Here is a 12,007-nt window from a genome sequence, read left to right on the forward strand (position 1 = left end):
TTGAAAATTTGCTCAAAATATGTGAACGCATCGTTTGCACAAAATTTCACTTAAAGTCCGAAGTAAGAGCAAGACTTTACATACGGCAGTGGGATTCACATTGTTCCTAACGTTAATTTTACGCACTAGTGCGGAAATATTTATATGAAAATCACACTACGGATTTGACTACATTGCAGTACATTAATTTTGCCAAGGTCGAAGCAGGAGCTTCAGAGCGATTCTTTTGAAAAACAGCCTATCGAAGTCGGGTGCATTTTCCAGTGGAATATTTATATGTGCCCCAAAAGCCAATGCCACTTTCCAGATAATTCCTCGACGCTTGTGAGGCCACTGGCCACTGGGAGGTGATCGAAAACCGAAAACATACATTTTTAGACCCGTACGAAGTACTGGGGTCTTATGCGTTTACGCATACGTCCGTAACACGTCGAATTGGACTCCCTGAGTAAGGGGAAACCTATTGTGGTTGTCTAGAGATGCCAAATCAGTGAAAAAAAATGTCCGTCTGTCCGTCTGCACGATAACTTGAGTAAAACGCATCCGATTTTGAAAATTCTTTTTTTTCCCGTTTGGTAATGTCAAAAGACAGGCTAAGTTCGAAGATGAGTGATTTTGGATCGACCCCTCCCGAGCTGTGGCCCAATAAGTGCTTTACGGTTTTTCGACGATATCTCCAGACATTTAAGCACTACACTTGTCAGTGATACGTCAAATAAAAGGTATTTACAATACCGATCGACAAAAAAAAAGTTTATGGAAATCGGATGACCGACTTGTGAGTTAGACCCCTTGGTGTGGAACAGGCACAGGGCGGTTTTTGCTTGTAGGTCGGCCACATTTGAACATATTTCGTCTGTTTTAGCTTTATTAGATAGGTATTGACCGTACCAATCAGGGAAAAAAAAGTTTATAAAATTAAGTTCTCCGGAGCGTGAGCTAGGTCTCTTGGAGTGAGCTCTTATCTGGCTACTCGGCCGTACAGTGAACGTGGAGTATTTTGTCAATATCTCGAGTAAATTTTGACCGAATTTCATGAATTTTTTTTTGTTTGAAAGGTATTAACGAATGTAAAGCGTCGGTACTATTTCCGGTCTCCTAACAAAATGGCTGCCGGCGGCCATATTGGATTTTAATAAAAGTGGTATATATTGGGAAAAATGGTACTTAGAGTGTTTCTGTTAACATGGAAATAATTTGTTATGTGTGTGGGGTGTTTCAGGCATTCCATATATGGACATCTATATATATCTATATTCACCTATATTGAGCTATATACAGGCATATACAGGCATATATATAATAGCATATTCATCTGTGAAATGTTTATTTACAGTGAAATATAGGTAAATATAGCGGTATATAGCTGTTTAAATAGGAATTTATGAAAGTTGACTTCGTACGGGGCTGTCTATATTGCCTCCGGCAATTTATTTGTATATGCTAACAAGGCAAAGAGTGGATAATGCAAGTGATTTTAAAGGGCGAATAGCTTTTCAGTAGAGAATGAAGTAAAAGAAATGAAGAGTTTCACAGTAAAGGCTTTTGATACGAATAGGTGTTTCGTACGGGTCGGCGTTAGCTATGTTTTTTGTAGAAATTTCTCCAGGTGCATGAAACGTGAAAAGGTCTTGTGGAATGTCTTCAGAAAGGTGATTGAATGGACTTTCGGGGTATACATACGGTCGTATTGGGAAAGTTCATCCATAGTGAGATATGAGCAGTTGAAAAAATGGTTAAAGATTTGATGATTTTAGTGAACCTCTGGCGGTTCTGAAAAAACGGTTTTTCCTGATCGCTATCTCAGCTACCCAAAGATGAAACAAAACATGCAAGGATGATGAAGTGATACGATGAAGTGTAAATTTGAGAACCAGTACTTCTACGAACCTATTCGTTCCGAAAGTCCATTCAATTACCTTTCTAATGACACCCAAACATGTTTCATGTACCGTACCTGGAGAAAAATCCATGAGAATTTTCGGATCACCTCTTACTACACAGACCCAAGAGTCGAGGATTTTTTAAGTGGTTTTGGCTTCTAGGGACCATTACCTTCATGGCCTATTTTTGGTAACTTAATTCCGTAAAATTCTTCAAATAAAATTCTTACAAATCCTTCAGAACGTAAAATACTTTGAAGGCGTTGTTCGGAATACACGCTAGGCATGTGGTCCCTAATGCTAGGTCATACAAATGGTAGCCTGTCACTTAAGTGAATTTTAAGAATTTTTCGGAATTAAACTATCAAAAACGGGCCTTGATTACCCTTGATCATATTGTCGGTCCCACCTTTCTTTTTTTGGACTCGAGGCAGCGACAAGACTGCAGATGTAGATAGCTGATGTATCCAATTTACGAAATCTTAATTCTTCTCAATTTTTTAAATCTTTGGACACTTAAGGAAGCAAGCACTTCGGTCACTGAATCTAGTTCTTGAACTATGAATTCTAACTTGGATCATAGAATTTTTGGAATTTTTTTATTTTTATTAAAATCAGGTGCAGCGACAATTGAAGTAACACACGGTGATAATGTTCATTATTGATTGTAGCGTTGTTGGTTATCAATATTTTGCTCATCAAAGTTACTATATCGTCCATGCCTACTCAACTGAGACGGTGACGACAACAATACGGAATACTTTCATATGTTCATTTGCATGCGTAATTAGGGAGGCTTCAAGGTCATATCAAGTAAGGTAATCAAAGCATTACACGAATTGTGATAAAAATGTTTGTTTTACGTTTTATCTGTTGCTGATTTAGTGATGTGTGGAAATGTGGATATAGAATGGAAGTCGCTTCAATTACATTTCTCGTGGCTGCTATGTCATCTATAGCCAAAGGCACTAATGAGGGATTATATAGCAAAATGTGAGACAGAGCTAAAGAAGTGAAAAATTGTTTGTCGCACTGTTGGTGGTCAAAAGTACAAAAGAAGTAGAAGATTCGTGAAATCTTTTATGAATAAAAACAATTCCATCTTTCACTTACCACTGCTCGATCGTTCCAAATTCGACAGTATCATCACTCCCGCTGTTATCTCGAACAATTGCAGAAACAACAAGGTAACCTCCACTGTGTCGTAGTCTTTCACGTAATTCGACGAATCGGCTTCACCGTTCACCTGTTTTACATCATCGTCTGACGACACTTCGCTAGTGTTTCCGTTCACAAAGAAATGATCGAAAACGTTGTTGGTCAAAAAGTTTGTTATCTTCTTCACACCGGTCACAATTATATGTTCTGCTTCCACTGTTGCCTTTACATCGTCAACTGAATTACATTCGTTCACAATCAAACTGTCCATAAAACTATCTTCATTCGCAAACTCTGTATGGCTTCGGTTGTTAATAGTCGCGCCAGTTGTGTAAAAACTGTCCACTAAATTCGTATACTCGATATCGTATTGAATGTCCAATATTCCCATACGTACATCGGACGGAATTAGGGAATCTAGGGAATCGTTTACAATCACAGCATCATTGTCACTTACGGCAGCGTCATAACCGTCGTTTGCAAGCAACCATTCCTCAATGTCTTCAATCAATCGATCGTTTAACACACTACCACCACTCAACTGCTTCGAGTGCAGATAACAACTGAACGAATTGAAAACAATATTCTGCAAATCACCTGGATCTATCACTATGGTTTCATGTATGACATTCTTAATTTGTTCATTGGTGCGCAATAGTTGAAGTATCAAATTCCAGTAGACTACAGCTAAATGCAATAGGTCTTTCAGCGGAGAAACAATAATCGATTGGTTGGTGTATGTGTCCAAGGTTTCTGGAATAAATGAAGAAAAACGAAATTGTTTATAAAACGAGATTAAACCGCGGATTGTTTTCTCATTATCAATGGCAATAATGGTGTTGTGCTGAACTGACAAAACAACTAAGAAAACGGACGATTAAAACTGAAACGATGAATTGAATCCGTCCAAAAGTAACTTAGAAAATTTATAAGACAAAAACGAGAGATTTTTTTTTACTTTAAAACCAATGTTTACATGGTGCTGATTACGTCTTTATGATGTTGCATTTGGGCTTATTTAATGGTGTAAATAACCGGATGAGATTGTAGACTGGTGCCCACGAAATTTTGAGTTCCTTAATAAGGCCACGGATTGAAACCTGTGCCAAAATATTTCACTCCCTGGACGAAAAATCTTTTTTTTCAACGACTTTTGTTTGTAAGCCCTAAAAGGGAGCTCACCAATATAGGCCTATTGTGTATCCCAACAAAAATCTCTTCGAGAAAAGTGTGACGCAGTCTTTGAAGTACAATTTCTAAAATGAATGATATCGCTAGAGTTGACGCTTTCAGCTTCGTTACGCAAAAATTAAATTTTACACCCAATTTTAGTTCAAACAAGCTGGCTTAGTTTTTCTCATTATCTGCCAAATAATTTTTACAAAAAAAAAATTGGCTGAAAACAACCAAAATTTTACCAAAAAAATCTGCGTCGCAAAGTGGCAGATGTTCAGGAGCAGACCTGCAAGAAAATTTATCTGCCACATGCGACGCAGATTTTTTTGGTAAAATTTTGGTTGTTTCCAGTCAAATTTTTTTTGGTAAAAATTATTTGGCAGATGATGAGAAAAACTAAGCCAGCTTGTTTGAACTAAAGTTGGGTGTAAAATTTAATTTTTGCGTTACGAAGCTGAAAGCGTCAACTCTGGTGATATCATTCATTTTAGAAATTGTACTTCAAAGACTGCGTCACACTTTTCTCGAAGAGATTTTTGTTGGGATATCAGTCGTTTTAGAAGTTTTAGAACACTGCTTTTTATAACAGTTTATAACAGTTTATAAGAGAAATTCAGAAATTCGAAAATTTGACAAAAATCGAAAATTTGACGAAATTCGAAAATTTGACGAAAATTGAAAATTTGACGAAAATCGAAAATTTGACGAAATTCGGAAATTTGACGAAAATCGAAAATTTGACGAAATTCGAAAATTGGACGAAATTCGAAAATTTGACGAAGAAAGTAATTCTCTATCTGCCACCATTCAAGAAATATCTACAAAACCCCAATTGACCCACCCATTTCCAACTTTCGACATTTTTCACATATGCCCCTCTGTTCTACTCGTAAAACTCTGAGACTTTGCCGAAGAAAGTAACTCTCTATCTCTCATAACCCAAAAAAATATTAGTCCTTTCATCCTACGCTCGAATAGCTCAAAATTTGGTCACTCTCATCACTCTAGCTCAAACGAATCTGCCCCGATTTTTTAAATTATTTTTTTGTTCGAATCGTGTTACGAATACCTTTCATTTGATGGGTCGCACGCCTCTGTAGGTTTCAATACAGCTAAGCTACAGCCGAAAACGCGTTCCCGACCCTCGAAAACCACACTCAGAAACCACTTCGAGGCCAATAAAACAAAATTCTTGTTTTTCCTGGGGTAATGGCGTATCACATTTTCATTTTTATGCCCACCCTGAAGTTCCTGCAAAATTTCATGGAGATTGGCTGACTAGTTTCCGAGATCGACCGTCGATAGATAGACAGATAGACAGAAACATACAGAGTAAGTTGAAAGATTTTGATTGTTTGGGAAAAGTCAATTTGGTGTATTTTGTATGAAAAGTGACCAATTTCAAAACGATGTATCTCCGGCAATTTTAAAGCTACATAGTCGAGTGATAGCTCGTTTTGCTCGTATTTGAAGCGATAATATGATAGAATATGTTTTGTGGTGATATAAACCAAAGGGTAGAAACTGAAATGTTCGACTATATATAGTTGCCGCGTCTCAAAAAAATTTTCTTCGTTCTTTTTTTTGGAAGTTAGACTGCGTCAAGTCCTCCGCTATCGCTCCGGATATGATCTCGGCCATCACACATCGTAGAAAATTCTAATTGGTGTAAAAAATGACCAGAATTACGATAGTTATTTACGTAACAAGTGATAAAAAGTTGAAAAGTAGAGTTTTTGTGTGACTTTGGTTGAACCGAGGCGAGGCTGAGGTCAATAAACGCACGAAAACGAGACTTTTTATTTTCATCCCGAGTTATGTAATGGATTTTACTTTACTACGGATGTAAAGTGGCCTTTCCCTCACTAGGGGAAATTCTTTACAACGTTTGTAAAGTAATAGTACTATTACCAGTGTCGTTTCAAAGCAACCATTCACTGGTATGTAATGTACTATTACTTTACGAGCGAGGGAAAGACTTTTCCCTAGGTAGGGAAACTGCACATTCCCTCCCGAGTAAAGTAAAACGTTATACTACACTCAGGAAAAAATTTGATATTTCGTATCACGATGCGTAAACGTAGTTCGGGCTAAAGCACTCGGACACTTATACTCTGGATACATCAAATTACTTCACTGGTAATGCATTAAAGAGGGATTCTTTTGAAAAACAGCCTACCGAAATCGGAATAGAACTCAAAACCACTTTCAAAAAAATTCTTCGAAGCTTGTGTGGCTGGTGTGGTGAAAGGTGATCAAAAAGCGAAAACTTGCACTTTTCTTACAAAAATTTCTCCAGTTACACGAGCCGTACAGGATCGTGTGGGGTGTCATTAGAAGGGTAATCACATGTACTATTGAGCCGAATAGGGGGATTATTGAGTTTAAAATTCATCCACACTGAAATATGTGCAGTTGAAGCTTTCAACCGAAAAAGACTGAAAACTTATTCTGGTCTTAAAGATGTTTCTCGAGGTACACGAAACGTATGTGGTCGTGTGGGATGTCGTTGGAAAGGTAATTTTATGTGCTTTCGAACCTTATGGGGTTTGGATGCATACGCGATGAAATATGCGCACTTAAACATTTCAACTTCTATTTCATCGTAGATGCATCCAAACCACATAGGACCCTATTTGGTCCAATAGCACATAAAATTACCTTTCAAATGATACCACACACGACCATGTACATGGAATGATTCTTTTGAAAAACGGCCTATGTAAATCGAACGCATTCTCTGAGAAAAACAAATTCTTGCGCCTGGATAGATATTGGTCACTAGAAGCAAAAACCACCTCCAAAACGAGCCATCAGAACAGTCGGAGCGTTTGCTGCGACTGAGCCCCGTACAAACCCGTATATCTATTGCGTACGTGACCCTAGTGCGTCTGTCACCCTACTTTGACCGTAAGCCTATGCGCCGGTTAAAGTAAAATTATTATGTAATGTGTACTGTACATCTTAGAAATTGCGCATAGCGCAATTACGAAGCCCCGTACGACGTTCCTTTCAAATAAAACAAAAATTTCAAATCGCCCTAAAATTTTAATTTATTGAGTATAAATACACATAGGGCCTAGTATCGGCCTCAGTCCGAGGATCCAAATTTAATTTTTTTTCAACAACATTCTATTCGGTGTTCGATTACCTTTCAAATGAAACAAAAATTACGAAAAACGGATGAAATTTGCTCGAGTTATATGTAAAATACACATAGGGCCCTAGTAGCGGCCTTAGTCCAAGGACCCAAATTTAATTTTTTTTTCGACAACATTCTATTCGGTGTTCGATTATCTTTCAAATGAAACAAAAATTACGAAAAACGGATGAAATTTACTCGAGTTATATGTGAAATACACATAGGGCCCTAGTAGCATTTCACTTCTAAGGCCCTAACTCACGGTCCACTCACCCGATTTTAAAAAACTTCTTTTTCCTGGATTGGTATTGACAATACCTATCATTTGCTATGTCATTTACATGCCCATCGTTTATTTTGCCATAAATATCACCAAAAGACCTTAAATCACTTAGGTGGCCCTAACTCACGAAGGGCCGACCCGAATATGCCCATCTTCGAAAAAAAAAATTTTGAAATCGGATTTGATTTACTCAAGATATCGACGTGACAGAGAGACGGACAGACGGCCCAAATTTTTATTGCGGATTCGTCATCTATGAACATAGGCATACACTTTGCCCTTACCGTCTGCTTCGAATTCCATCAATTACACACGGCATCGTAATCCTATCAGCCCCTTCGTACTTCGGTATTTACAATACCGATCGACAAAAAAAAAGTTTATGAAAATTGGATGACCGACTCGTGAGTTAGACCCCTTGGTGTGAACTAGGTACAGGGCGGCAAGCCGTTTTTGCTTGTAGGTTGGCCAAATTTGAACGTATTTAGATGGATTTTGCTTTATTAGATAGGTATTGACCGTACCAATCAGGAAAAAGAAATTATGGAATTATGAAATTCGATTCACCGAAGCGTGAGCTAGGTCTCTTGGAGTGAGCTTATATGTGGCTACTCGGCCGTACAGTGAACGTGGTGTTTTTTGTTAATATCTCGAGTAAACGTTGACCGAATTTCATGATTTTTTTTTGTTTGAAAGGTACTTACGAATGTAAAGCAGCCGTACTACTTTCCACCTCCTAACAAAATGGCCGTCGGCCGCCATTTTGGATTTTTGTAAAATCGATATAAATCGGTGAAAATGATACTTACTTAATTTTAGGTCAATTCGAAATTTGTGTTACATTTGAAAGAAACGTCGTACGGGGCTTCGTAATTGCGCTATGCGCAATTTTTAAGACGTACACATTTCATAAGAATTTTACTTTACCGACGTTTACGGGCGCAGTAGGCTTACGGTAAGAGTAGGGCGACGGACGAACTAGGGTCACGTACGCAATAGATGTACGGGTTTGTACGGGGCTCAGTCGCAGCAAACGCTCCGACTGTTCTGACGGCTCGTTTTTTCCCTAGGTTTGTGTGATACGCCACTTTCGACCCAAGGAAAAACAGAAGCATGTGATAGTCATTTGCATAACAAGGGATAAACGGTTGAAAGGTAAAGTTTTCGTGTGAATTTTGTTTATCAGAGGCGAGGCCGAGGTCAATAAACACACGAAAACGAGACTTCAGCTTTTATTCCGAGTTATATAATGGATTTTACATGCTAAGGGCGTCGAAATTAATGCTTGAAACATGAAAAACAATTCTTTCGACGTAAAATCCATTACATAATTCGGTCTAAAAGTGAAAGGTCTCGTTGTCGTGTGTTTATTGACCTCTGCTACGCCTTGGATCACCAAATTCACACGAAAACTCTACTTTTCATCTTTTTATACCTTGTTATGACTATTTTTTATTGAAAGGCCTGCCGTTCGAACCGGATTTCTTGTGAAGCAGCTTCAAGCTGAACTAAAATTTCAGGTTCGACCAGAACTTCACCTGAACCTGAAATTTTCGATCTAGGGTTCAACCCAAACCCGAACTTTTATTTTCGGGTTTGACCCGAACCTGACCTGAGCCTGAAATTTTCAGGATGGATTAGGTCGGGTTTGGGTGACCAGAGATTACAAAGTTTCGCGAAAAATTTAGGATTACCAGAACCCGACATGATCCATCCTGAAAATTATCAGGTTCAGGTCAGCTTCGGTTCAAACCTGAAAGTGAAAGTTCAGGTTCGGGCCAGTGTCGGGTCGAACCAATTCAGCTATTATCTGTTATCAAAATCCTAGAAGGTTCATTTTGATGATCAATAAAACGGTAAAGAAAACGTATCTCTCGTACGTTGACCTTACCACCTGATATCTTAGACCTATCCCCTTACATCGATCGTTTCACAAGCATCTCATAGAATCTTAATGTCAAGAAAATACTCACTTTGCACATCACTATCGGTGACTTTGAGGCCAATGCTTCGATCACGCTCTATTTCATCAAACACCAGAATCAATCGATTGCTGACACTAATTATTGCGGTCGATTGCATCGATCGCAATTTGCCGGACAAGATCGCCTGTTCGCTCGCATCCTCACCCAGAAAGCTTAAATTCTCGATTCCAATTTTGAGCAGACAGCACGTCAGACTGACAAATTCCGGAAAAAAGAGGAGATCTTCCATGTGCTGCACATTTTCCGTGTTGAAGAATCCTTTGATCAATCGGACATCCTTCAGAAAGCACAGGAATGTGTTGAGACACGATTCGATGATCTCCTGGCCGACGGCCGTTTTCGTTGCCTCAATGTAGCGCCCTTTTTCGATCCGAAACGGTGGTAGCACGATTTCGACGATGAATTGGGACGATACGTCGAAGGTGAGGTACTTGGAAATTTTGGCGATGTGATTCATGAACGTTGTCAGTTCGAAAGACGGTCGGAGCTCGTGGAACCATTGTTTGTAGAGGGCGATGAGATTGCACTCGAAATTGGTTTTGCGTTTTTGCACCTCGCACATAGCGCACTCGGTGTTGCAGTAAAATATTTTCAGGAAATTGTTTTTGAGGAAGCTCAACGCCGACTTTTGAATACTTTTCGATCTCGCATTGTCGACGATTAGGGCGAAGGTGCTCAAGTTGGCATTGCAGCAGCATATGTTGTTACGTTGAAAGAATTGGAAAGTGGTCACCAAATTGGCGGTTGAAGCGTATTGCATGATCTGTAGCAGTAAACTCTCCGACACACAACCGAATTGTGACGTGCTGTCGTGATGATGGAAGCAAGCACTTTTCTTGCCCTTCTTCCGTTTCTTGTTGCTTTTCTTTTTCACTTTTTCCGAGGCAGGCAGGTCATGGTTGCGTATGTCGAAAATTGTCTTACACAAAACATTTATCAACTTGGACAGATTCCCACAATTGCCCGGCATTCCGGTCCCGAAGTACACTTTCACAATATTCAAAATGCAATCGATTCGCGTGGCTAGCACATTAAACATATTGACGCCGATCATGCTGGGATGCTTACGCATCTTGTGCAGTATCAGGCATGTAAAGTATATGAATCCGGTCTCATGTTCCGATTGAATAGCGCTCATGCAGTCACCATCACTCAATCCGATGCTTCCGTATAGCTTTTCGAATAGCGACAGCACCTTGATATGATCTTCAAACCGTTTAGCGTTCACCATGATATTTTTCATGCACATCAGCAACAGCGTCAAGGCCTTGGATCGCAATGGTTCGCGGTTTTCACATTGGAACGCGTCGTTTTTAGCAATCGTACAGTAACACTCAACCGAAAAATTTAGACTTTGCACACAGACACTCTTTTTGTCGACACTCAGTATGCTCTCTTCGACCGTGAGTTTCATTAACAAATTGAAAATTATCGACGCAATGTAATCACACGAATAGTTGGTTGACTGCCATTCCAAGAACTCCGGCGAATGGTACAGTTCTGGGTCGTTCCACACGGCGATGCCGTTAAACAATTCATCTTCCGATGCTGACAAGCTGTATTGAATTCTTGATGAATTTTCAGTGAAGATGCTGTCATTGCTTCCTCTGAAGCACAAGAAATTGGGTCAGTAAATTTGTTCGGGCAGGTGAAGCTCCAGCAAAATTTACCGTTTTTCAGTCGGACGTTTCGGCAATTTCAAATTTTCAATTGATTCGAGCACATTTCGGAGCATCCATAAATTGTCGACCACGCATTTTGTCTTGTATTCGGGATGGGACAATGTCCACGGATGTGTTGGGAATAGGTTCACCAATAGACTTGTCAATTCTCGGGCGCATATGATTTTCTGTGAATGGAATGATCAAATTGTTGATTTGAAGTGATTTTGGAATTTCAATCAAAAGCACAACTGACGGAAAAGGCTGACTTAACTGACCTAAACTGAACTGACGAGTGAAAGAACTGAACCGATTGTACATGTTAGAGTAATTATCAGTTACTGGTAGAGCTTGTTATCTAATACTCTGGTTACTACAACCATGGTACTCTCTGAGCAAAACCACAATTGTAAATCTTCATTACTGTTCGTCGGCTCTTCAGTTTTCTGTGTTATAACCGTTTGAACAAGTGAAATTCTTGAGCTCAATTTTTATCGAGAACTCAATCTATAACATATCACGTTAGTAAATGTTGAAAACGTTCAGTGAATCATGTCGCTTACTCGCTCTAATGATTTACATTGGATACACTATTCTCAGCATCTTATTTAACGAGCCGTCAGAACAGTCGGAGCGTTTGCTGCGACTGAGCCCCGTACGAACCCGTACATCTATTGCGCACGTGACCCTAGTGCGTCTGTCATCCTAGTTGAAGTCAA

General features: G+C 39.3%; 1 protein-coding gene across 4 annotated transcripts in view; it reads right to left on the minus strand.

Moving 5' to 3' along the window:
* LOC119082715 (lysosomal-trafficking regulator) overlaps positions 1-12,007 on the minus strand; it is a 29,223-nt gene that overhangs the window by 9,715 nt on the left and 7,501 nt on the right. For all 4 annotated transcript variants that reach the window (XM_037192291.1, XM_037192290.1, XM_037192292.1 and 1 more), the window contains 3 exons: positions 11,298-11,476; positions 9,616-11,234; positions 2,997-3,794 (listed from right to left, as the gene is read on the minus strand). In XM_037192291.1, the coding sequence (XP_037048186.1) occupies positions 2,997-3,794; positions 9,616-11,234; positions 11,298-11,476 (2,596 nt within the window). The remainder of the gene's footprint in view (positions 1-2,996; positions 3,795-9,615; positions 11,235-11,297; positions 11,477-12,007) is intronic.

The sequence above is a fragment of the Bradysia coprophila genome, unplaced genomic scaffold (assembly GCF_014529535.1).
Source record: "Bradysia coprophila strain Holo2 unplaced genomic scaffold, BU_Bcop_v1 contig_476, whole genome shotgun sequence".
Classification (NCBI taxonomy): Eukaryota; Metazoa; Arthropoda; class Insecta; order Diptera; family Sciaridae; genus Bradysia; species Bradysia coprophila.